We start from the raw sequence: 24,949 nt of genomic DNA on the forward strand, positions 1-24,949 counted from the left end.
TTTTGACTCCCATACACAGTGGGAGTCCTGGAAGGCCACTGTGGTGATGAGAGAATGAGATCTGATGTTTTTACCCCATACACAGTGGGAGTCCTGGAAGCCACTGTGTACAATGAGAGAATGAAAACTGATGTTTTTACCCCCAACACAGTGGGAGTCCTGGAAGCCCACTGTGTATGAGAGAATGAAAACCGATGTTTTTGACCCCACACACAGTGGGAGTCCTGGAAGGCCACTGTGTATGAGAGAATGAGATCTGATGTTTTTGACTCCCATACACAGTGGGAGTCCTGGAAGCCCACTGTGTACAATGAGAGAATGAGATCTGATGTGTTTTACCCCCATACACAGTGGGAGTCCTGGAAGGCCACTGTATATGATGAGAGAATAGATCTGATGTTTTTACCCCCATACACAGTGGGAGTCCTGGAAGCCCACTGTATATGATGAGAGAATAAAAACCGATGTTTTTGACCCCCACACAGTGGGAGTCCTGGAAGGCCACTGTATATGATGAGGGAATGAGATCCACTATTTTTGACCCCCATACACAGTGGGAGTCCTGGAAGCCCACTGTGTATAATGAAAAAGATAAAAAACCAACATCTTTGACTAGTCGGGAATAAATGGAATAAGCTCCGCATGAAATACTCATGTTGGATCAATCCGATCATAAAGGCTTCAGCGTTTGTGGAATAGATGATCGATGATCGATAAGCCTCCTTCAACCTTCGTCCTGTCAGTATATTTCAGAATGTAAACAGGTACTGCAGGCTCTGCAAGAAACTAATCAAAGTATGCAGCTTGCTCATACCTCAAGCTCCTTAGAGTGAATCGGTTTGCGGACTTGTGCTCTGCCAAGGTTTTCTAAGTCATGCATGCATGAGATCCGACGTTTTGACCCCCATACACAGTGGGAGTCCTGGAAGCCCACTGTATATGATGAGGGAATGAGATCTGATGTTTTTTACCCCCATAACTCCTTCACCAATTTCTCACGACCCTTAAGTGTCAGTTGGAGTCTATGAGGCATTTTCCTTTTGAGTTGGCGCTTGGGACGCTACTTTGTAAGTGCCAGTAATGGCCGCCATTGAATCTCTTTCGACGTCTCAGTCAGCAGGAGCGTCGACTAGGGAATGGTTACTTGCGCGCACTGAGGTGAGTAGACCACTGAGTTGCAACTCCTACAAAATACTAATACTATCCCTGAATCCACTTGCTGTAGATACGTGTTGTCTCGCATGCAAGGTAGTGTTTTAGGAGCAGCGCGGTTGTCACTCGCAATGTGTTTCGCCATCATTGGCTTGATGGCTGCGGTGATATCGTGCATTCATCCTGAGGGAGAAGCAGTTTTTCGTTCTTGCCGGTGTCATTGACTGGAAACTATCCTCTCGGTGCACTCGAGCACGCGACTTCTTCTGACCGATATAAGTTGATTCCATCTCCACATCATCTTTTCGCCTATTGGTAGTTGTATTTGTGAGGCGCATTAAACAAGTTTGGCACACATACCTTCGCAGTTGTTTCCCTGGGATTGCCTGGGAGCACGACTTCGTGTCGAATCTCCCCTCAACGTCATCATGTTCTGCGTAGCGATTTCTTAGCTTGTTGATTAACAAACACCGATGCCCTTCCCCGGTAATTACTCAGGCTTTGTCGAAAAACCATTGAATAGAGCTACATACCTTCCTTTGGTAGTGGAAATTGTGATCTTTCCTCGACCACTCCCGACCAACATGTCTCCCTGTCCTAACTGGCTCGTCTGACCCAATCTGGTGTGTAACAGCACGAGTCGAGGATCGTTCATGCTGTATCTATTCAGCCAAAACATGACCTCTTTGTGTGGCTGCCCGACTCGCAACTCAAGGGCTCGCAGCTGTCTGCTGCTGAGAAGTGACCCCATGCTGGTATGCATGGAGTGGGTGTGGCTCAGGGCGTGATAAATCACATTGCGCACATGCTTCATTAGTGGCCAGATGGAGCGAGCGCATGTTATAATTTATCAGTCATAAACGCTGCCCTTGCACACGAAACGCAGAAGAAAAGTTTGGATTTTTCCATGCGCACAAGATTTATGACCGCCACAAATTTGAGACTGTTATTGCTGACGGACAGCACAAAGAGCCCATAGTTTTTCAATTGCAGAGCTTCATTCTGATGACATGGATTGTAAGTGTATTTTGGTGCGGCTACTCTACATGAATATACTGCCATACGTGTTTGAATATTAGGTATCAAACTTATGTATTGTACAGAATCCTCTTCTATGTCATCGTCATTAGAATACACCTCCGTCTCCTCGTCACTGGAATCATTGCGCATGAGACCGGATCGCACAGCTCAATCCGATGAATCCCCAGGTCCAAGATATTTTCTGAACCCACGGTCCACATCGCGTTCAGGAAATCGAGGAGGAAGCCCCTTATAATCCCTGAATCTATTTTCAAACATGCTGTTAGAGAAGCAGCGGTGCTTTTTTGTGTGATTTTGTCACTTGAATCAACCATGTCAGATTGAACTAGATGTACTTACTGTGGTTTGGGGCAGGCATGTTGACCCTGTCATCAGCGAGTTCCCATAGTAGCATGTCGCCATGTCCAAAATCATCCCATACAAACGTTCTTGAAGGTCCGATGATGATGCGACGATCCACGATTCCATGGGGTTCCAGGAACGTTGCACATTCGCTGTGACCATCGACACGGAATACAAGGACTTGCAGGGTTGCGTGTTGGAGAAGACGCTTCACAACGCCAGGGACGTCCACTCCTGGGTTATAGACGACGAACAAAAGCGCCAGGTGGGTCAACTTGGGGAAGGCGTTCATATCAAACAAACCGAAGCATCTCCCTATCGTCAACCTCAAGATGCGTTAATGTAGCGAACGTGTTCGCCATCACCATGGAAGAGTGAGTCAGCGATAATCTGAGGTTTAAACAAAGCACCGTGAGGGGGAGGGGGTTCCAGTACGTGATGCAGATTTGTGAGGTCACGAATGAAGTCGTCGTCGACGGACGCTATGGAAAGGTTGGTGATGTCTTTGCAGAGTGACAATATCTCGACTAGGGTAGTGTACGTGATATCATCGCCGAGAAACATCGTTGTAGTTGCTGGAGGAGGATCGATATGCGTTTGCCGAAGGCGGTAGCATTCCAGGAATCTGAATGCGTGGTCTTCATCTTTCAAGACGACCTTATTATACAATAATCGTTCGAACCTGTATGTAAAGGATAAGTAGAGAGGGAAAGGATTGAACATGGCATCGAACGCTCACAAGATGTAGGTCCTTTTGGAAATACAAATCCAGGATGCTGCTTCCTCTCGTCTATGAGTGGCGAGAGTGAAAATCTTCATTACAAGCTCGAGGGGAATGTTGACAGCCATCATTGACAATATCAGACGATTGTGATCGAATCAATTGATGGCTATCTGTATGGGCAAACAATGTAAAACAAATTATCACTTATACCCGCGTTCCAACGCCACAGCTATTTATTGCTGGATAAGCGTCCACTGTCAATGAATGGTGACCGCACTTGCTTTCAAAGGCATCAGACAGCTTGTGTTGAGGTCAGGTTGGACGTGCCACATTGACATACTTGGCAGACTTAGTAGCTGGCATTGACCTTGAGATCGCACAGAGCTCGAGTTGGAAAGACTACTGGCAGTATTATTCACGCTGGCCGTGGACATTCGACGGCTGATAGTAAAGACGTTTGCTGTTGAAATGCGAGATTCAGCGGTAGTGAGGATGTCGACGATTGGGTACACTCATGATTTGAAGTGCTCTCACTCGCTAAACTGACGAATAGCGCGAATATAGTTGTGTAAGGGTCAGTTTTGACTGCAACACCACTATGTACCGAGCACATACCATCTGAAACACTTGGGCGCTGCCTTGGCTTGAGCAGCTGTCCATATTGCAGAGGTTGACCAGGATCTTGTCAACGAGTACAACATTGCAAAATTCGATTTTCCATATCTCATGGATCGAGCACAGCATCTCAAGGCAAATAAGTTCCCTTTTCTTGGTCGCATGAATGGTGCGCATTTCTGTTTGCTGTGATAAGATCATACTGATGTTGTGTTAAAGGTTCCAAAACTGAGACGAAGGAGACGCATTTCTCTTCGAAGGCATACGAGCAGCGTGATTCCAAAGATACAGAGCTAGAAGATCGGCTACAACTCGACGTCCTGCAATTTATGCAACGTGAACACAAGTTACGTAGTTATACCTTCAACACTGTCTGTGCACAGTTCCTTGGTGAGCCACAGGAGAATATGAACCACTCCGTTATCACAGAATTGCAACATGGTACCCCAGAGTCCAGACGTCGGCTGGCCGTCTGCTGTTTAAAGGTGATCGAGTCCTTTTTGCGTCGTCTTTGTCGTTCTTATAGTTGCTACAGGATGTATATCTCCCTCAGTGACTGCGGGACAAACTTATGTGCTTCATCAACTACACTGAAATGACACATGTCACGGGCATTCCCTTCAACTACCTCCTTTCCAATGGCCAGTCCATTAAGGTGCTTTCCCAGCTATTTCACGAGGCTAATCAAGAGAGATATATCATCCCTGCTTTGAAGGGCGAGGGTTCTGATGAGCAATACGAAGGTGCCACTGTCATCGAGCCGAGGAAAGGCTACCACGACACACCAATTGCAACTCTTGATATGAGCTATTTGTATCCGTCCATCACGATGGTACATAATTTGTGTTATACGACGCTCATCGAAATGAATACCATTGATCGCATGCAGCTTGTCAAGGACGTTGAATATATCCAAACCCCCAATAACGGTATGTTAGAGCTGTTGGATATGTAGTTTGCAGATCAGTCGGCTAATGCTTCTGGTTAGAATTTTTCGCTACTACGGCAAAACGAAATGGTCTACGACCTACTTTCTTGGAAGATTTGATCTCTGCTGGTACGCGTGCGAAGGCAGATCTCAAGAAGGTGACCGATCCATCCAAGCGTGCAGTCTTGGACGGTCGTCAGCTTGCTCTGAAGGTGCTTTGCATTCAGCTGGTACGGCGACCCTATCTGACCTCATTCAATTGCAGACCAGTGCCAACTCTCCTTATGAGTTCACTGGTGCGACGATTGGAACATTACCCTGCCTTCCTATCTCCTGCAGTGTGGCAGCATATTGGCGTCAGATGATCGCGAAAACTAAGTAGGTAAGTCGTAGTCTGTCCGCCAGTGAACACCCGACCAATAACCATTTGTAGGACGTTGAAGCATAATTCTCCATTTATAATGGACACGCTGATAATGCTGAAGTAATTTATGGTGATACTGACTCTGTCATGGTCAGGTTTGGGCCTGCAGAACTGGAAAGGATCATGACTCTCTGCTCGTACCAACCAGCAATCTACAGGAGCGGAGGCGGCAGATTTTGCGACGGCGAAATCTGTCAGACCTATTGAGCTCGAATTCGAGAAATTTTATTACCCGTATCTTCTCATCAGCAAGAAGCGGTACGCTGGACGTTGCTGGACAAGCCAGACGAATGGGGCAAGATGAACTCAAAGAGGATCGAAGTTTGTCTTCATCTTCAATAGTTTACCGTGGATATACTGAATTAAGGAATCTAGACGGTCCGGAGAGACAACTGTCAGCAAGTATCTACGGTAATCGAGACGTCAGAGGAGCTGAGGAGTAAGTACACACTTTTGCTCGTTTGGTTGCTGAACCAGCCATCCCAGGTACACAAAGCGCATCATATCAGATGGTCTGCAAAATAAGGTCGATATGTCCCAACTGGTGATTGCAAAGGCTCCGGCCATAGCTGGTATGTGAATTTTGAACGAGAATGGGCTGGCATTCTAATGTCCGCAGATTATGCTGCGAAGCAAGCGCATGTGGAGTTGGCAGAGCGCATGCGGCAACGTGACGCAGGTTTGTGACTGATGTGGTTACCTGGTTATGTCCTGATATCCATGGTCAGGTTCCGCACCGGCCTTGCGTGGCCGTGTCACCTACGTTATTGTCAAGGGCATTGAAGGTCACATTCCGCGTCAAGTATCATGGCTCTATGCTGACTTGTGGAAGAATAGGTGCTGCTGCATACGAAAAATCCGAGGATGCCCTTTATGTTTTGGAGAATAGCATTCCCATCGATACTAAATATTATCTCGAAACGCAGTTCTCAGATCCTCTTGTGAGAATGTTTGAACCAATCCTGGGTTAGAAGGCAGCATCGTTGTGTATGTTGCTTCATTCGCTGTGAATGTCGTCTGTTGATATGTTCCCCAGTATCTGGCGCGCACACCAGGTCAATCCAGATCGCAACTCCAACAGTTGGCGGTCTGATGAAGTTCACAGCGAAGACGGTAACATGCCTTGCGTGCAAACCTCCGTTACTGTCGAATAGCAATGTAAAACGTAAGCCCAAACAAGCAAACGTCTGGCCCTATCTCACTGCCGCCACTGCTGCAGATGGTGCCGTGTGCAATAACTGTCAACCAACGATCGGGGAGCGATATCAAAGCAAATCATAAGCGCGTCGCAGCTGCAAGTGCGGTTCTCGCGACAGTGGACGCAATGCCAACATTTTCAGCGCTCTTTGTATCAAGTGTGGTTATATCTGTGTTGCTTCGACTGTCATTGACACTGTGGTCGATAGGATGTGCAATATTCGAGCAAGGACTGCCCGATATTCTACATGCGGAAGAAGGCACAAAAGGATGTGGAAGATGCGAATTCTGTCCTCGAGCGGTTTGATGCAGATCTGTGGTAATTTATATCGATGTATCGTTATTTTCATTTCGCTTGGTTTTTCTCCACTGTTATATCACTGATCATCCTGGCAATATATATTCCTGAAGTGTGGTCTAGCCTAGTATCTAAAGTGATTGCAGGTACTGCGTCAAACGTCTGAGCCTCGACAGCTGGGAGCTCAATGAAACTGACACGGACGGTCAACGGGGGTAAGGGTCTTCATTGAAACAGCTGTGCGCGAGCACCAGCATCTTCCTTCCTCGCCACCCCACTTTTCCTCTCGGCTACCTGTTGGTAAACACCTGATGCATAGTGCCTGCGAGATAGGGACGCGGACAGGTGTGCACCAGCTTTGGCAGTGCGCATTGAATTTACACAGACCTCTGGTTAGACGACCGTAATGCTCGATCGTTCCTCAAGTGAGTTACTCTCACACCGTCGACTGACGAATAGCTGGAAGATAGTTGTGCAAGGGTAAGTCTTGACTGCAACACCACTGTGTACCGAGCACATACCATCTGCAATACTTGGGCGCTGCCTTGGTTTGAGAAGTTGTTTTTCCCATGTCAGACGTCCGGCACCCGTCCTACAGGGATGATTGTTGGTTCCCCTTGGTCACACACGGCCTCGTTTAAGAACCTCAAAGATGGGAGTGCGTGAGAGCGAGAAAAGGCGATACTGGGCATTGGCACAAACCTCGCGAATGGGTCCCTGTCACTGAATACGACAGCCGGCAGGTGAAGAAGAAGAGCACGAAGACCACAAAACCGTCTGTCTGGGCAGCTCCGGTAAGTTATGTTTTAAACATCCACCAGGACTTAACAAGCATACCCGTACGGTGTGACCACCGAGCTTGTCGATGATCTCCTGCAAGCGAGCGACCATCTACCACAGCTCTATTGTGGATTGGTTTGAAGTTTTATCTGGACATTGGAAACGCAGCGCAGGCAAGTCATTTCCATCTCATCATCACATCAATCAGAGGTGATGACGGACAGAGAAACGAACTCGATACATATCTTGTACGTCGTTGTTTGACCGTCTTCATCCTCTGATATATGAGTCCTAAAGGATTTGCTAGCTTCCAACGAGGAAATGTCGTCGTCTGCACGACGGTTGGTTGTAAAATACGATATAATGGATTGAGACTGTCCAAGGGGAAGTACGGTTCAGCAATGTAGTGAGTAAGGATTCGAATATTAAAATGCAACTCAAGATCATGTGTCAATGTGTAACCGCGATGTAGAACAAACGAACGAATCTGATCATGTCGTGATGAATCATGTGGCCTATCTGTACTGTAAAATGAAGCTAAACTTGAGATAATCGTGTCGATGAAGGAGATGTTACACATTGGGGTGATCAATGACCTGAATGATACGATCTTTCAGTTCTTCGATGCATATTTGTCTCTCTACGGCGTCTCCATGTGCGTACTCCAAGATCGCTTTGATGTTCTCCTTCTGCTTCACCGTCTCCACCTCCAGCCGATCTACGTCTTCGCTCGTGACGTCAAGTAGTGCTTTCTGGTACATCACCTCTTCTTCCAAGGTATCAATGCGGTCACGGTACCTTTCTACCTCTTCTTCGTGCCGAATACGCGTTCGTTCACGTTCCTCCTGCAGGTATTCGACTTGATGATCCACGCGTTCCAGCATCTCCAAGAGTTCACGCGCGTACTGAGCCGTACATGAATTCGGGCTTGGGGATCTTAGCTGAGCAACGTCTTGGTCCTGTGTATCCCGAACGTCATATTGAATTGTCAGCAAAGGAATGCAATCGGGACATACATTGTAACTCGGTATCTTCATGTTCAGATGAGATTGAATGCGTTTGATTTTCTCCGTCGGTGAAACGTCTTCTTGAGTACTACGCTTATTTGTATAATCAGACATAGCGAATGATGTTAAAGAAATATGCAAGTAGATCTTGAATAAAGAACGATGGTATGGCAGGTAGACGAATGAACGATCACAGTTCAAAGTACAGTATTTGTCAGCAACCTCGTCAGACAATTAGCCGACCGTGTAAGTCTTCATAACCCATGGTTATCTGGTAATTATGCGCAGAGTTTCACGGAGTTCGATGGGTGGTCTTGGCTGCTGGAAGATGAGAGGGTGCATCGACATATGAGAGCGTTTTAGAGAGATGTGATGGTGCTCTCAGAGGGACGCGTTTGGTGTACCATGAGTGCTGCAGGTGTGAGGAGACGTGGTGGATGACGTTGTCACAACAAGAATGGTGATATGTGACAAGTGGAAACTGTCCTTGTGAGCGTTGTGCACCACGAAAGATATGAGAAATGGCCGAAGACTCTAAAGATGTATACAACAGTTATCCAAGACCCATGAGTTGACCGTTGCTCACAATTGTCGTTCATGAAACTATTGGTGCATGGTGCGTGCACTTGACGACGCGACGCGGCTTAGTGAAATCTGGAGCTCAGGAATACAAACCACGGACACTTGTATAGTTGATTTTAGTCGATTTTCTTCGTTGTCTATGACTGATGGGTAGTACGTCTCGTTCGTTTTGTCACTGATACTACTACAGTTGCGTACGCAGCCGATTATCAACGTTGACATGGCGGGTACGAGTCAGCTACAATGAGTAGCCTAGCTTACGGACGACATCGTCCATCATTTGCCATTTGCAATTCGAATCCTTCATCCATGACGGCCTTGACTCTGCCAGGTAGATCCACCGCTTTGAATCGCCATCCCAGGTCGAATATGAAGTCATCGATCTGAATGGCGACATTACACCAACGCGTACCAGGATATTCCAAACGTACGCGAAAATAAGAGAGCAGCAAGAAAGACCTCAAGTGCGTCAACAACATCGATATGCCTGCATGCTTGTAAAGGCACTGAACACGGGAAAGTCCTATCGCACCACGGCAGAGCGACGGCAAGGAGATGCAGGTGCGGAAGCGTGGAACAGTCGTGTAAAGAGAACTGATGTATCGTGCGACTGTCGACGACAGCCTTGCACCTATGAAGGCGCTGAACACAAAAATCACATATCACAACCATGCCAGAGCGACGGCTCAGAACCCCCGTAAGGAGCGACGGCAAGGAGATGAAGGTTTGGAAGCGTGGAAGAGTCATGTAAAGAGAACTGACGCATCGTGCGACTGTCGACGACAGCCTTGCACCTATGAAGGCGCTGAACACGGAAGTCACACATCACACACCATGCCAGAGCGACGGCTCAGAACCCCCGTAAGGAGCGACGGCAAGGAGATGAAGGTTTGGAAGCGTGGAAGAGTCATGTAAAGAGAACTGACGCATCGTGCGACTGTCGACGACAGCCTTGCACCTATGAAGGCGCTGAACACAAAAGTCGCGTCTCAGACAATGCCGGAGCAACAGCTCTAAACCCCGAAAGGAGCTACGACACCGCAAGAGATTGAAACAAGTCATAACAATGTGATAAGTATAAGGTAGAGAAGATGAAGAGCGGAAGTTGAAATTGAACAACCTTTTTAAAATCAACCAATCACGTGATATTCCCACGCCACACACACCACGGGCGAGACAGCATGTTCTTGTTTAACTTTAAGTCGTTAATTGAATGGGTCAAATCGACTGTAGCAATTTCTTATGTAATACATAGGTGAGGCTGGCTTGGTCACGCAGTACTTGCACTGTCATTCGACCTGCAATGCAAAATGTTTCCTTTGTTGTTAGCTCCATCATCCATCCACATCGGCATGGGCTCGGACGGACCTGATTAACTTTTCAATGCGCATCGTTCTGTGTATGGTGAACTACCGCAACAATCTCACTGAGCCCTGTCTTGTGTGCATCATCCATCACAATGGATATTCCGTCGCAGTGTCTGCATCTTAGGACGTTGTGAGACTTGCGCGGTGACCTTGGTGTGCGACTTTCGCTGATCCATGGAATTTTGCTACTGGTTGATCTTTTAGCTTCAGCAACCGTACAAGCGTTTATCATCCAAGCGTTTCACTGCCATCGGACAACATGAATGGGGGAAAACACCGGCAAACATTATCTTTTCACCATATCCTCACTGACAGTCCACAACTCCCCATATTCTCACTTCCGTCTTGAATTATCGATTAGTCCATTCACTCAGCCCATCCCAAATACTTGTCATTGTAGTTCATCACACCATCATGCCAGGTAATGTTGAAGGCCGACATATCAAACTCGAAAGTGAGTCGCTACATACTACCTTCGTATGTTTTTTGCATCCTCACTGTCTATCTACAGGGATGGACAGGGTTAGTTAGCCTCCTGGCGCATTCCCGCTGGCATATATATATATATGTCTCACAGCGAGCGCGAGCGTTCCTGGAAGCTTGTCCCTGTAACGGCCAACAGAACTACAATTGCTGGCGACGCAGCATCAAACCTGCCTGACGTGGAATGCAGGATCACAAGCAGCCTTACAATTCTCGTCTTGCCATGAAAGGTGGAACATCACGCGGTTTGCTATTCTGTTCCTCACACCGAGTTCGCGTTCATATTCGTGGTTTATACCACCAACAGCGATGAGGAGATGCCCAATGAGGTCAGTTACATCGCTGCTGGACTGCAATGGCAAGGGTTCAAGATCGTCAGATGTCGCAAAACATGTGATTAAGGTTTTCTACAAGAATAGATTCAGAGATTTGGACAACGGTGATGTTATGGACTGCACGATGGCGACCGTAGCACTCAACCGTGCTACACACACCATGGACACGAATGTTCAAGTTAGGCAGAGAATAATCTTACTTGATGTTGGTGTGTACTTACTGCTGTATTGCTTTCGTCTGGTATATGTATCTTACTTGATTCCTGGTTTTCTATCATCGTTATGGTTAGATCCATGTTGATCACACTTGTGTTTCGCATTCCCTCACATAATCTCGCCTACTCCACAGTCGTTCTCAATTCATGTAATGCTCTGATTATCAGTAGCAGTATGATATTTGTGCATTTGTGAAATTGGGGAACGTCCTAGGAAGGAGTACCGACAGTGCTAGTGAGTTTCACTGATCGCAGAACTTGTTCCAACTAGACATCCGATATGATGCTCATGGTGAGACGAGTGTCCAGGATATTCCTGAATTCTGCCACCATAGTAAACATGGAACGACACTGATATACTTCATATTATGTCTTGGGCCAACTCAGTGACTCATCATGCGCTCGGTGGGTCCTGGGGTGAAATCTCAAAACGAACCCATCGCCAAGGGCTTTTCCATCTGATTGAGCCGTACACGTTTGACAGTGAACAATAGGGAGAATCATGATTACCCTCACGTCGTGTGTGGGATGAGACTCCACTTATCAGAAGTATGGAAGACGAAATCAAACTAGTGCTCGCAATTGTGCCAGTGATGGCGTGACAAGAGGTCGAAGACCTGGAGCAGCGAACAGTTGTTTTTGTCGGACGAGAATATGAGTCGAAAACCCACGCTTTCTGAGATTTTCACCGGATGGATTCCAACTGAACACCTGAAAATAAGAATATATATCGTTTTCGGTTGACATCACACATCCTGAGCTCGCACCGAATCAAATCGTTAGTGACAAGATAGTTCAAGAACATATGTTGCGGCGGATGGCAACACAAGACAAACGGCCCCCTGGTGTAGTGTCATAGCGGCATTGGGCGTCTCGCCATCACACAACCAGAAGCTCATGGTTGTCTGATCGCAACTTTCCAACTGGACATAGGAATATGTGTACTTCAGTGGTGTTGGTTAGCACTTGCGTGACTGAGGACCGCAAAATGCACGAACCTGTGAGATCAATGCAGATACTAAGAGCACGTCTCCACACGTTCGAATACTCCTTTCTGTACTCTTCTTCACTTACATCCGGATCCCAATCTCATTCTAATATTCCGCAAAAAATAGATTTGACCTCATTCCGTCTTGCTTGATATCCAGATGCCGAGAAACCAAGCGCTCGGAAAGTCGAGGAATACTGTTGGCGACACGTCAGAAGTGCGCCATCGACGACGATAACAACAGTGTGCCACTCAATTCATAGTCAAGAATGCCTTGTCTAGTAACTCCAATCGTCGAGCGAAAACCGCTGCAGCGCATACAACATGACCCGTAATCACCAAAGATATGTAGTATCTGCATGAGTTGACATTGATGGCCGCATGGATGTCTGTGTATGTCGTGGAACGTTGGAAATTTGTTGTGCTAACTAATAAAGAGTTTCATATTTGTCGGTGGAGTCGGGAACTGGTGCGCCTGTGGTGTTACGATCATGTAAGCAGTAAGGACAACGATGCTGAGACGGAGTTGTAATTTAAATCCAGTCAGTGGATAAATGGAGACTGGAACAAAGAATGACGTGTGACAGACATAGTAAATTGTGGTGCTTGACGCGCGCATAAATTCACACGATCCCTTCAACCACTATAGTTATGTCATGAACGCGAAGAATTACTCCACAGAGAAACCCATTGTTCTTGTGGTAGATCGGTCATGGCCACAAGATGTGATAGACGACATTTTGAATCTACGATGTTCATTGCAGATGATCAGGAAAACCTTGTGTTTGTCGATTGATGAGGAAGCGGTATGTGATCCTGCGCACTATTGGTTATATTTTTCACAGAGATATCTACACATAGATAGCGGTGCCAAGTCAATGCCACGATGCATTGCACCTCCTACTTCATCATCTCAAAGTCTATCAGCTGACCGCCACGAGACTCCTTGAACGCAAAAAACACGATCCCACAACTCCAGACCTACGTTGCCGTCACATATTACTACTGTGAGGTTCTGCTAGCGTTCGTGCAAGAAGTGAAGGTCGACGACCCCGTTTCAAACAAGACATGGCGTTCAGCTCACCTCGACTATCACTTTGCATTGGCGCTAGAGAACAGTGCATTCAACGTGATTATGCAAAAAACGGCGCTAGCAAAGATAAAACGATCATGGGGTGACTTCAAGGAGAAAAAAGTGTATGAGCCAGTCCAGCAGCGTGCGTACTCTCCAGATAATTGAACACCTCACCTCATCTAAACTTCCTTGCGAAAGTCGATATCGCGAAGTACCACAATTTAATGTGCAATGACAAGAACATGTGCGGCAATATATCCGCCACTCACCGTATGTCAGTCGAAGAAATGATCTCCGAAATACTGCCGACTTCCACGAGCCGCACACCCACTGTGGTCGAAGGAGATACGGGCCGAGACCGACGTTCGGCAAAATCGTGTCACCTGCAAAACCTCAGAAGACCAACAAGCGCACGAGTGTTCGGAATGTGAAAACTAGCGTTGCATCACTAGAGTTCGCAACATGCTCAACCACAACATCTCATGTAGAGGACGACAACATCGAGGAGACTGCGAATATTGTCGAGATGAAGGATAATTCACCGAATAAACGGAAGAGTTTCAAGAGAGGCCGTCAATCAAAGGTACGTGTCAGAAACCACATGAGCGCACAAAACAACACTGACATCGTTGGTGGATCAGGAACCTGATGGACGGGATCTGCAAGATTCCACAGCTGAGGTATGCGACCACCAACATCGATCGCACACACAATCATAATCATCGTGTGCAACAGAGTAAGGGCCATGCGAACCGTCCTGGCAGGAAGGTGACTGCTAAGGGAAAAGGGAAAGTATATATCGATCTCGAGTCTGAGGATGAGGGCGAGACGGCCGCGCAAGCAGATTCTTCATCACAGGACGTGCGAGCACCGACCCGGGCTTCTAAGACTTCAGACAGAAAGGGAAAAATGAAAGCCATTGTTGAGTCAGATGATGAGGTATGTGTGTGCATGTGAAACCCAAAATGCTACCGCTGACAGTATTGTCCATGACGAGGTCACACAGGCCACAGCAGAAGTCTCAGTTCGAGCACCATCAGAGGGAGAGTTAGACATTATGACTCCCATGGTACGCATACCGCAATATCAACATAATTGATGACCACTCATGTCTCGTATCATACTCCGTCGTCCACACAGCAGTCAGATCAGTCTATGCTAGAAGTTAAGAGGGTGGGCCCGTCCTTAAGTACATCTCAGATATAGTATAACATCATCCAGGACGACATCGGCGAAGATGTCAGTTGCTACCCTGATCACGACCCTCCCATCCACCCTTGAGGATTGGGAGAACTGGAAACCGGATAGCGTTGCGGAAAGGACACTCACACATTTTCCTGAAGCTTGGAACATGGATTCTGCTTCGATTCAGACAGTTGGCTAAGATTCCAATCGACGATGATGTTGATGGACTTCTCATTCCAGACCATCCTGCAAATTATGAGATGCAGGACGACGCTGATTTTCACGAGGCCCTAGGAATGACACGTCTGTATTCCGCGATCGCGCACATCGACACACATCCTCAGTTACCTAGCGCATATATTCCATGAGCTTGGAAAGGCCGTCGAATGAGGAACGACTTGCAAGTAGTCATCCTCGATTTAGGCCTCTCCCAGAACTACCGACACCTGTTAAAAAGGTATGTAACGTTCTCGACATATCGCATCACTAAATCGGAATTTAGCATGATGTTCAGCCACGACTCGCCGTTTTTAGACGGGTGGCCCTTCGAGGATGCAGATGTTGACGGTTATGGTGACAACGATGATGGAGGTGTAGCGGGGGCCCTTAATGAGATGATTATCTCAAGTGAACAAAACCCAGCGCCATTGGTCACACCAGATGAGCAAGATCCACAGAAGCGCAAGAGGACGATGTCGAGCACGACTTCTCCACCAAAGGTAAAGTCCATTGCGCTTACATTACCGCCCGGGATGATCTGACGTTCAGCTAACAGAAGGACGGCGGACGGGGGTTTTCAAAGCGGGTAAAGGGAAAACCAGAACAGCTGTTTATCCGGTCCGTCAGCACCGTCTGCGACACCCATCGCGGAAGTTGCAATGGCCAGTTCAACGGACATCGGTACTGCAATGAATGAACTGTCTCCAATCGTCAACGTTGACGCTCCATCATCAATATCATCCAACTCTCACCCCACTGCCTCCCGTGACATGGACGCAGTCTCGAACTCGACTCCTCTGCCACAGGTGACAGAGGACGTGCCAGACCACGATCGTATGAACGAGCAGAGTGACATCAACTCACGGAGTCTCAGTCAGAAGGTCAACGACATTTCACGTATCGTCAGCTCGCAGGTCAATGATGCTGCATTGCATATTGCAGATCCTGCGAAAGACGGATCTGTGTCTGACATTGAGGTTTCGGGACGGTTTGTGTAGTGACGAATCAGGTCATTCTCGCACAAGTGCTCACATGGACAGTTAGATATATCAGAATAACGTATGACGACTTGACTAGCAGTGATGTATGAGCATGTGAGGCACTCGTCGGTCACTCACGTAGTTGATCTTCTCGCGTTGATATTCACTTCATACATGCAGCTTGATTCACTTACCAGTCAATCCATCGCGCCGAATCATATGACGTTCATCTTATATACATGCATGAACGTCCATTCTCGCATTCTAGAACTACTTGTTAGACATTTGCAATTCATGACGCGGGAGGGAAGATATCGTTGGGTGTCTGATGTTGTAGAGGTGCGGTTCGGTCCTCGTGCCCTATAGATCATAAACTCACGTGACGATTCAACTACAAATCGGCTGAACAATACACCATCCGAGACAGTCCACAACAGCAATACGAATATAGGTATCGGACGATTCATAAACGAATCCAGGTAACGATTGAAGATCAAACAATGTTGCCATCAAGTACTGATAGTTTTTGCCACCATCAGGCATGACAGCGCCGAGGAATTATGACTTGACTGTCGGACTGTTGGGGAAAGAAGTACCCTCGAATAGTCCTATTATCCAGTGGAAAGATGGCCATAGGACCATTCTCCAGCCGTGTACGACGACGAACAAGAACAATCTTTGTGATGCTGTAGACATCCAGATCATCAAGTATCTTGCTCACTCTCTGTATCCGCACCTGATTCACAATATGTGACACATCTATCACACAACGACATAACCGAAAATGATATCCAGGATATAGTTGGCGATTCACTGAGTCAAAATAAACCAGTTGTTATCAGAGGAATAGGATACAATCCAGTGGGCGAAGCGTTGACGGCAGAGTATCTGGACAAATACTACGCCATTTCACCCAATAGGATTGTTTGGATTCACGGTAGCGTTGTATCGTCTGCGGCAATCAGGGAATGCGCTAATTGAAAAATCAGACGTCAGGGCGCGTGCTATGGATCATACAAAGGTCACTACGGCAGGCGTCCTCAAAGCGTTCTTCGAAGACATGAAAATCCAGAGAAGATACAATGCGTGTTGGACATTCCACTCGCGCAGGCAGCGCTACCAGAGACCTTACGGTACGTTTTCTACCTTCCGAGATATCTCCAACATGACAAAGACTCATGGCAGAAATCTCGATCATGGGTTAGCACATGGGTGGAACCAAACGACATATGACGTCCCCATATCATCGAATATACATCCAGAAAACTTCACAGTGAAGGGGTGGGCTCTGCTCCACCATGCTGGATTTTTGACGTATCCTCATCACGACGCCGAAGGGAGCCTCACATGGGTCAGAATAGAAGTAGGGGTTAAGTTTTGGGTTGTATTCCGACCAAAGGATCGGCAAAACGATCGCAAGCATCTTCAAGATTTCGCACTCCGGCTAGGAAACTTCACCGAAAATGAAGCTTGGATACGAGCTAATTGCGATGCGAGGTTATCACACTCCTACCTGGAGACATTTTGTGCGTTATATGTGTTGATGGAACACATTCGCTGACATATATGTTCTTGTAGAATAATCCCCCCAGGGCAGGTGCATGCCGTTTATACCCCACTTGCCTCTTTCGCAACAGGGGGTCACTTTCTATCACTACGGATGCATGCATCTCACAGAGATATCTAGATACCTTGACGTTGTTGTAGGTGACTGCTTAACCAACCAGGACCTGCACAATGCTCTGGAGACACTTCGACGCATGATGATTGCCATACCGCGCCTGTCGCCTCGAATACGTAAGGCTATCTCGTCATAGTTAGGATCGAAATGTCCCTAACATTGTATGCACAGCACTGTTCAGGAGATCATTACTCGCCCTGTGCATAATGGTTACTCAGGGGAAGGAATATCGTGCAAAGGGTGGATCGGCGTCCTCTATCGTGGATACAGAAACGGCTGCAATCAGCATTGAGATAGCACGAGCGATTTCAACACATCTCGGAGTGACGATACGCAAGTCTACACCCATGTTACTATACCAAGGTGACCAGTTTGCCAAGGGGGAGCTCGTGTTCAAGAAAGGACTAGAGAAGGTGCTGATACCATTTACTGCACTGTAGGACGCATTGATGTCGTACCTTACAACTATTCGTATTGTCCGTACATAACTTACACCTTTTGACTAAGCCATCCATTGTAAAATAGTTCCTAGTTAATATGTGACTCGCAATGGCTCGCTGCCTTATCAGTCTGCAATTCTTACATCGTCCGTACCCACACTTGCATTGCATGCTTATGCTATAATCAGATCACTGCTGGATCGTGTCACATTTTGTTAATTTTGAATTGCTGAGGCAGGGAACAATTTCACACGGTAACTTTCTGCCCGCATTGTTTGCTTCATCATGGATCCCTCGAAATACACTACTGTAAATCCTATTGTCCTGGTGATCAAACATCACGACTTGGTTACGACACACACGATTTTGACGCAAAGATTCTCGTTAGAAAGGAATGGAACGAGATTGACACTTGTGATTAACAAGAGATCGGTATGTTATTTGTCTCTGATCTGGATGAGTGTTCCATGAGATGGAAAAACATAGGTGACTGTACCCACTCAATGTTATGATGCATTATGGCTTCTGCTTCATCATCACGATGTTTATCGACGGACAGCTAAGGCACTCATGGACGATCTGGAATCACCACGCGCGACTCTCGACACCTACCTTTGCATCACATATTACTACATTGAGGTGCTTGTAGCGTTCGTTCAAGAAGTGAACGATGATGCACCAGCAAGCAAAACATGGCGCTCGGCCCATCTCGACTATCATTTTGCGATGGCATTAAACAACAACGCATTCAGCGAGTCCATGCAACACTCTACTCTGTCAAAGATCAAACGTACTTGGAATGATTTCCGACAGAAGATGGTCTACACACATGTGACGCAGCGTGCGTTACCACCGGCTACTTATATCATCCCTTGCATGCTGATCCAGTCATGAAGTTACAATCACCTCGTACCACGAGGAATTTTGTAACGGCCAGAAACATGTGCGGTGATCCGTCCGTCGACCACTGTGTTTCAGTAGAAGGTATGATTGCAGCGATGATAACACCAAGGAATAATAGCACCGGAACGGCCATCGAAACAGAGAAGGCAAAGAAGAAGGTTCGCTTGAATCGTGCTGAAATCAATCAGCAAAAGCACGCCAGGTTGACCACCCAAAGTGTAAAGACAACGGTAGGGCCAACAACGTCCGCAGCCACAGCCTCCGAAATGGAGCATGACAGCGACGAGGCGGCAAGTCTGATCGATATGAAAGAAGATGGACGGAAATCGCATGCAAATGAGAAGGCGGCCGTCGAGGACAAGTTCGTGTCAAAGATGTACGAAAATCACGTATACATCAGAAAGGCGGCCGTCGAGAAACGGTTCGTGTCATACACGTAGAAGGAATGTACTGAGTTTGCTCGTCTTGCAGGCGGCTCTTGAATTAGATGGAAAGTTCGGCATGGTATGTAACAACTTAGCTATGTCAGACAGATGCATTGAATATTCTGTTCAACACGGTCAGGGTCGCTCCAACCATCCTCAGGTGGACGCAAATATTAGGGGCAAAAGGGTGACATTTATTGAGTCTGAAGACGAGGTGTTTTGCTTATTATGCGATTGAGAGCTTGTGGGATTGATCTTATTCAACAGGACGTCAATGGCAACCCCATAATGTCATCATCAACAGCTGTGCATAGACCGACTCGTGCTCCCACAGCTGCTAAAAGGAATGGAAAACGCAAAGCGATAGTTGAGTCCGAACCGGAGGTCTGTGTCTCGCTCTGCGGGACCGCACGTTGTTGATTCACCTTGTCGAATAGGATGATGAAAGCAGCAACGTTGCGTCACGTGGTACATCTCTGAGCGTTGCTGAGATCGCCCAACCAGACGCAGATACAGACAACGAGGTGGGCTCGATATGAAGCCGGTCCAGGCTACCGCTTCACGGTCTCCATTTTGATGATTCTTATGCAGGAGATCGATGGGATTGACACGGAGCCTGATGGCGTTGACAACGCTGCGGCCATCCCGGTGAGTCATCGATGAATTACCATGTCACAAGATACAATCTACCATCAGCGAGCAGGATCTCGGACACTCAGTGCATATTCAATTCCCGTCTACCCTTGAAGACTGGGAGGAATGGAACTGGATAGCATTTCAGAAGGGCAACTCACAGATTTTCCTGAAGCTTGCAACATGGATACTACTTCGATTCAGACAGCTGGCGAAGATACCCATTCATGGGGATCTCGACGCGTTGCTGATTCCCGAGAATCCGGCATCTTTTCACATGGAGCACGAGTCTGATGTCCATGAGGCACTGGGGATGACATGTCTCTATTCCGCGGTCGCGCAACATGGACACACATCCAGAGTTCCTCGCCCACATCTTCCATGAAATTGGAAAAGCATCGTCTGCGAAAACGACTTGGATGTAGTCACCCAGGATTGAGGTCCCTGCCCGAACTCCCGATGCCCGTTCATAGGTATGCGACAGCATAGACGGGATTGCAATACTAATTTTGCCTGTAGCATTATGTTGGAAGAGCAGCGTTCATGGTTGCAGGCCTTGCCCTTCCAAACGACGCACATACCGATCACCAGGATGCAGAAGGTGATGTTGACGACGGCGATGGAGGTGAATCGATCTCGATGGCGCTCGATGACATGGTTATCTCTGGTGCGCAATTTTCGGCGGACATTTTGGACGGTCAGGAGGCACAGAAACGCAAAAGGACCCTGTCGAGAACGTTGTCACCACCCAAGGTAAATTCTGCTGGTGATAAGACCGTTAAGACTGTCTTTCATTTGTCACCACACTTTTTGTCACAGATGGATGGGGGGCGCGGGTGTCCAAAGCGTTCGAGGGCGTGTACTAAAGAGCCCTTCATTCGTCCGTCATCACCGGTTATGAGATCATTTGCAGGAGTAGCGAGTACCAAAGCAGTGCTCGCGGGGACCACACAGAGCCCAACCCGTTCCAATCGAGGTTAGCTACTTTTCAGCGCGCCGGAAATATTTCACATCTCCTATTATGGACGATATGACCTCAGACAACCACCACGATGCCCCATCCTCATGCTACAGGATCAAGTCATTGTGCACGTAACAATACCGCTCCATGTGCCATTGGCGCATGTAGTGAGAGTGAAGCAGACTCTGGCAAGCAGTTATTGTCTCAATCGGAGCTCGACGAAGATGTGAGGGTCCTTGTTGTTCAGCACCAGAATGACTTCATGGATTCTATTAGCAGTGGTTTTTTCGCAATGTCAGGAATATCTCGTCCGCCGAACTAATGTCTTGCCTGTGTTTTATTTTCTCATGGTTTTTAATGCATAAATTTGTCTTGCATGTCATAGAATATCCATATTACATGAAACTATCGGTGTTTAAGTACATTGCATTTACTTAGCAAAGATTCACACGACGACGAACCAGTGTTTGAACTACAGTGCGTTAAATACTGGAGTCATAATCAACATCATAGCCATAGCGGATAACCAACGAGCACGAAAGGCACATAGCTATTTTTTAGATGTTGACAAACACATGGAATGTCAGTGACGCAACGAGGGCGAGTTACATACCATACGAATTCAGGATTCCTGGTCTAATACCACAATGCTACAACGACCACGTTAATCTCTGTGTAAACCCTTGGTCCGAGCCATGGATACATTACAGGGCATATCGCGTTCAGGGTCCATGTCAATGTCATTGTAATCTCCGTATGCATTCTCGATCCTTGTTCGCGATAGGCAAACGATGCCCTACTGTGTGATTGTCTTAGGCTGATCCACTGCCGATACATCAAGCGAAAGACTCACTATCCTCGGGGATTGGAAGCTTTCAGCTGCTCCTCCGCCAACTCCCAACCAACATTTCACCCTGACCAAGGAGGGGACAATTTGTCATTTCAATTGGCATCAGCACGATTCGAACGATCGAGGAGTCCATGCTTTTCAAGGAATCTTTGGATCACAATGTGCTGAACGTCCACGCGAAAACGCAGTAATTGAAGGTGTGTATATTGATGAGGGCGCATGACCGCCACCGGATCAGCTCTTGTGTTTGAGCACCGCACAGAGGTGCGTCAATGGTACCGACACCATCTAATCCTGAATTTGGTTTATTCAGTATGAAATCATCGTGACATCGAGATGGGTCAAGTGCTGAATGCAGGTGGTGATGTACTGAGTGATGATGCCAAGTCGAGTTTTACGGCGAGCAAGTAACGACTTGAGTGGGAGGGGCATCAAGGGCACGCCCATAGAGATGATACATCTGGGGCGAATTCGTCGGTGGAAAGCACGAGAGCAAGGCCAAGTTGCGTGATCGCAGAGTGAAAGGATATCGATCACAGTCGATTTGAGTACCGAACCGACGAGAATAGAGATTTGATGTATTGTTTGCGCAATTCAACGTGCATTGGACGCAGGTGAATACATTCCAGTAAATCGCCTGACTTCCGTTTCACCATACAAGACGATGTTTTATACATCAATTTTTCTAGCCTGTCGCAGGCATTACAATCAGTAAAAGGTCAATCATTGGCATGATCGCATCAAAACGCTCACCACCGATGTGTGGTGGCGTGACACCCTCAAGATTTCGTGCAGCGTGACGGGTGTCACGTGTGGCAAGAGTTAAAATAATTGTCTTGCAGCTCGAGTGGAAGGGCGGGGGACATGACTTGCGATGGGTAAGATGCGGGAGCGGCCCACCTGGTTATTCAAACGATGTTCAAACAGGCATGAGATGATATATGAAAATGTCTATGTAATTCTGACCATTGTTTGTTTGACATACAAATATAGGGATATTACATAGGTGCTGACATCTTCTTGGATCACCGCAATTGGGCATCAGGATGCGTTCATGGTACACAAGGACAGCCTTCGTACATTAGCTGCAACATTATCCAGTGTCATTTTTCTCCACCGTTCACACCACCAGGGTCTCGGCGCCATGCAACAAGTAGCGTGCAGCGTACATATATGAATATCAGGTGCGTTCGCCTCGGAATAACCCACAAATAAATGTCTATGTTCGCTCAAACCTAGGAGTTTACCAATCATTTCGAAGGAATTATCATGCACACTCCCTTCGGCAAAATAGCAAGGAGGCATGAGTTAAGTCACCTTTGCGTAGCATGTTGCCATCAGCTCGGCTAACAAATATCATGAACATCAAGGTGGCTTAACTGCAATCTAGCGAGACAAAACAACGCAATCATGATATCGCGTTCCAGAACTAAGCACCTGATGTCACAACATAACATATAATGAATTTTGATACTCAATGGTAGTGTGGTTGGCATCTTGGAGGAATGTTGCGCGTGTGAAAGACTGTTAGTAAGAGAATGCTACACACACTAATAAGAAATCGCAATCGTCAGCAGTGACGCACCATGCCAAACAACACAGGATTCTTGATTGTCTACGATTACATGAAGGGATTAACAATGACGAACACCTACACGGAATGAATATGTCCGCGCATGAGATGCAAGCCTTGCAGGAACCAAGAAATAGGAGGCCTGGTTCTGCGTGATAGCTCGGGCCCGAAAAACGTGATCAATGAGTGATCCCGATATCCATCTGCTGTGTGAGGTTAAGGGGCCATCGATACCATACTCGCCCTAGGTTTTCGGCATCACACAAGTACACCCACGAGGGAGTGTCGAGTTTCTGTTCACCACTCCGCACTTCATACATGTCGTCTTCATCTGTGTCTTCAGCCACTTCTTCCATAGAACTGCTTTCCATCGCGTGGAAAAAATCATGTCGTGAGCATGTGCACCACAACGTTTGTTGGAACATCGATAGATGTCAAGGCCCCATGGCCTAGCGTCCTTGAAGTTAGAGTACGCCAATACGCGAGTATCGACGACACGTTTTCTGGTATCGTTCTTGAACGGCTGGAATTCTGCAAATGATAACATGACGGGGGAACTGTTCAAGGCATGCCTGTCTTCACCGAACGATCGTTCTAGCGCCGCCCATATGCCCATGTTATAAACGAACACATTTTCGACGAAGCGACTTAGTGCTGGGACGACAAGTGCATCCACAGTGGATACGCCGGCAAAGGAGAAGACAAAATCGAAGATATTCCTGGCGTGCTCAATGTAAGCTGTAACATCGACGTGATTCGAACAGTGACTCACATTTCAACCAAACGTTTCAAACGGGAAACACTCTTAGCAACTCTCCCAGTAGAACCACATGAGGAGATAACGATCCCACGGATGAATGGTCCGGCGCTAGAGGTGCTGTTGATTGTGGAAATTGCGTTGGAGGCCAACCGAAGGTTGTCTCCCAAGTAGTTCTCCAGCAACTAGGAGTGTAAGAATTTTGTCAGTCGACACACTGATATCTGATCAATTACAGCAACTTACCTCATATACCGGAACTGCATTTGAGTTGGCTGCATTTCCCGATACCACGAGATCGCCTGTGACAGTATCCGAATGAGTATCAATAAAAATGAGGATGTTTCCATGATAATTGAGGCTCGCGAGCCAGTCGAAATCAGGTTTCATAGCGTTTGGTCGATTATTTCCACCTTTAAGTTTGCGCGATGCTATGCGCAACTAAGCGCCAAATTGTCAGATGCGAATGTGGTCTATATGGAACATCCTACCCTGCTAGGGACAAGGTGAAATTGCTCCCTTAGCGTCCGCCGGACAATATCTGACGCATATTCGCGACCGAAGCCGCTCCATGACAAGAACACAGCAAGAAGTGGGAAGTAGTTACGGTGTGTAAACTCCTGTCTCACCGAATATCCACGAATCTTGTACTGGTATCATTCACTGTCAATATATGGATCACATCAAGTTGAAATCGATGACGTACGGGAAGTGGCATCGAATCTGCACGATAACATTGTGGACAGCGAAACGTGCTCGCTTCCACCTTGACATAGTTCGTGATCTCAT

At 47.1% G+C, this 24,949-nt stretch overlaps 2 protein-coding genes across 2 annotated transcripts; both read right to left on the reverse strand.

Moving 5' to 3' along the window:
- Positions 1–1,274: 1,274 nt before the first annotated feature.
- On the reverse strand, positions 1,275–3,384 carry DFJ58DRAFT_849170 (uncharacterized protein; the record flags this gene model as incomplete). The annotated part of the gene is made up of 8 exons (XM_041393707.1): positions 1,275–1,461; positions 1,513–1,563; positions 1,686–1,904; positions 2,030–2,154; positions 2,385–2,452; positions 2,533–2,850; positions 2,901–3,217; positions 3,275–3,384. The coding sequence occupies 8 exons, from the start codon at positions 3,382–3,384 to the stop codon at positions 1,275–1,277; spliced, it is 1,395 nt and encodes a 464-aa protein (XP_041234985.1).
- A 20,263-nt stretch (positions 3,385–23,647) lies between these two features.
- On the reverse strand, positions 23,648–24,255 carry DFJ58DRAFT_672319 (uncharacterized protein; the record flags this gene model as incomplete). The annotated part of the gene is made up of 2 exons (XM_041383020.1): positions 23,648–24,122; positions 24,176–24,255. Coding segments are annotated over 2 exons (555 nt in total), but the record flags the coding sequence as incomplete, so codon positions are not given.
- Between the last annotated feature and the right edge of the window lie 694 nt (positions 24,256–24,949).

This window comes from Suillus subalutaceus, assembly GCF_016647625.1.
Source record: "Suillus subalutaceus strain FC151 chromosome Unknown DFJ58scaffold_422, whole genome shotgun sequence".
NCBI lineage: Eukaryota > Fungi > Basidiomycota > Agaricomycetes > Boletales > Suillaceae > Suillus > Suillus subalutaceus.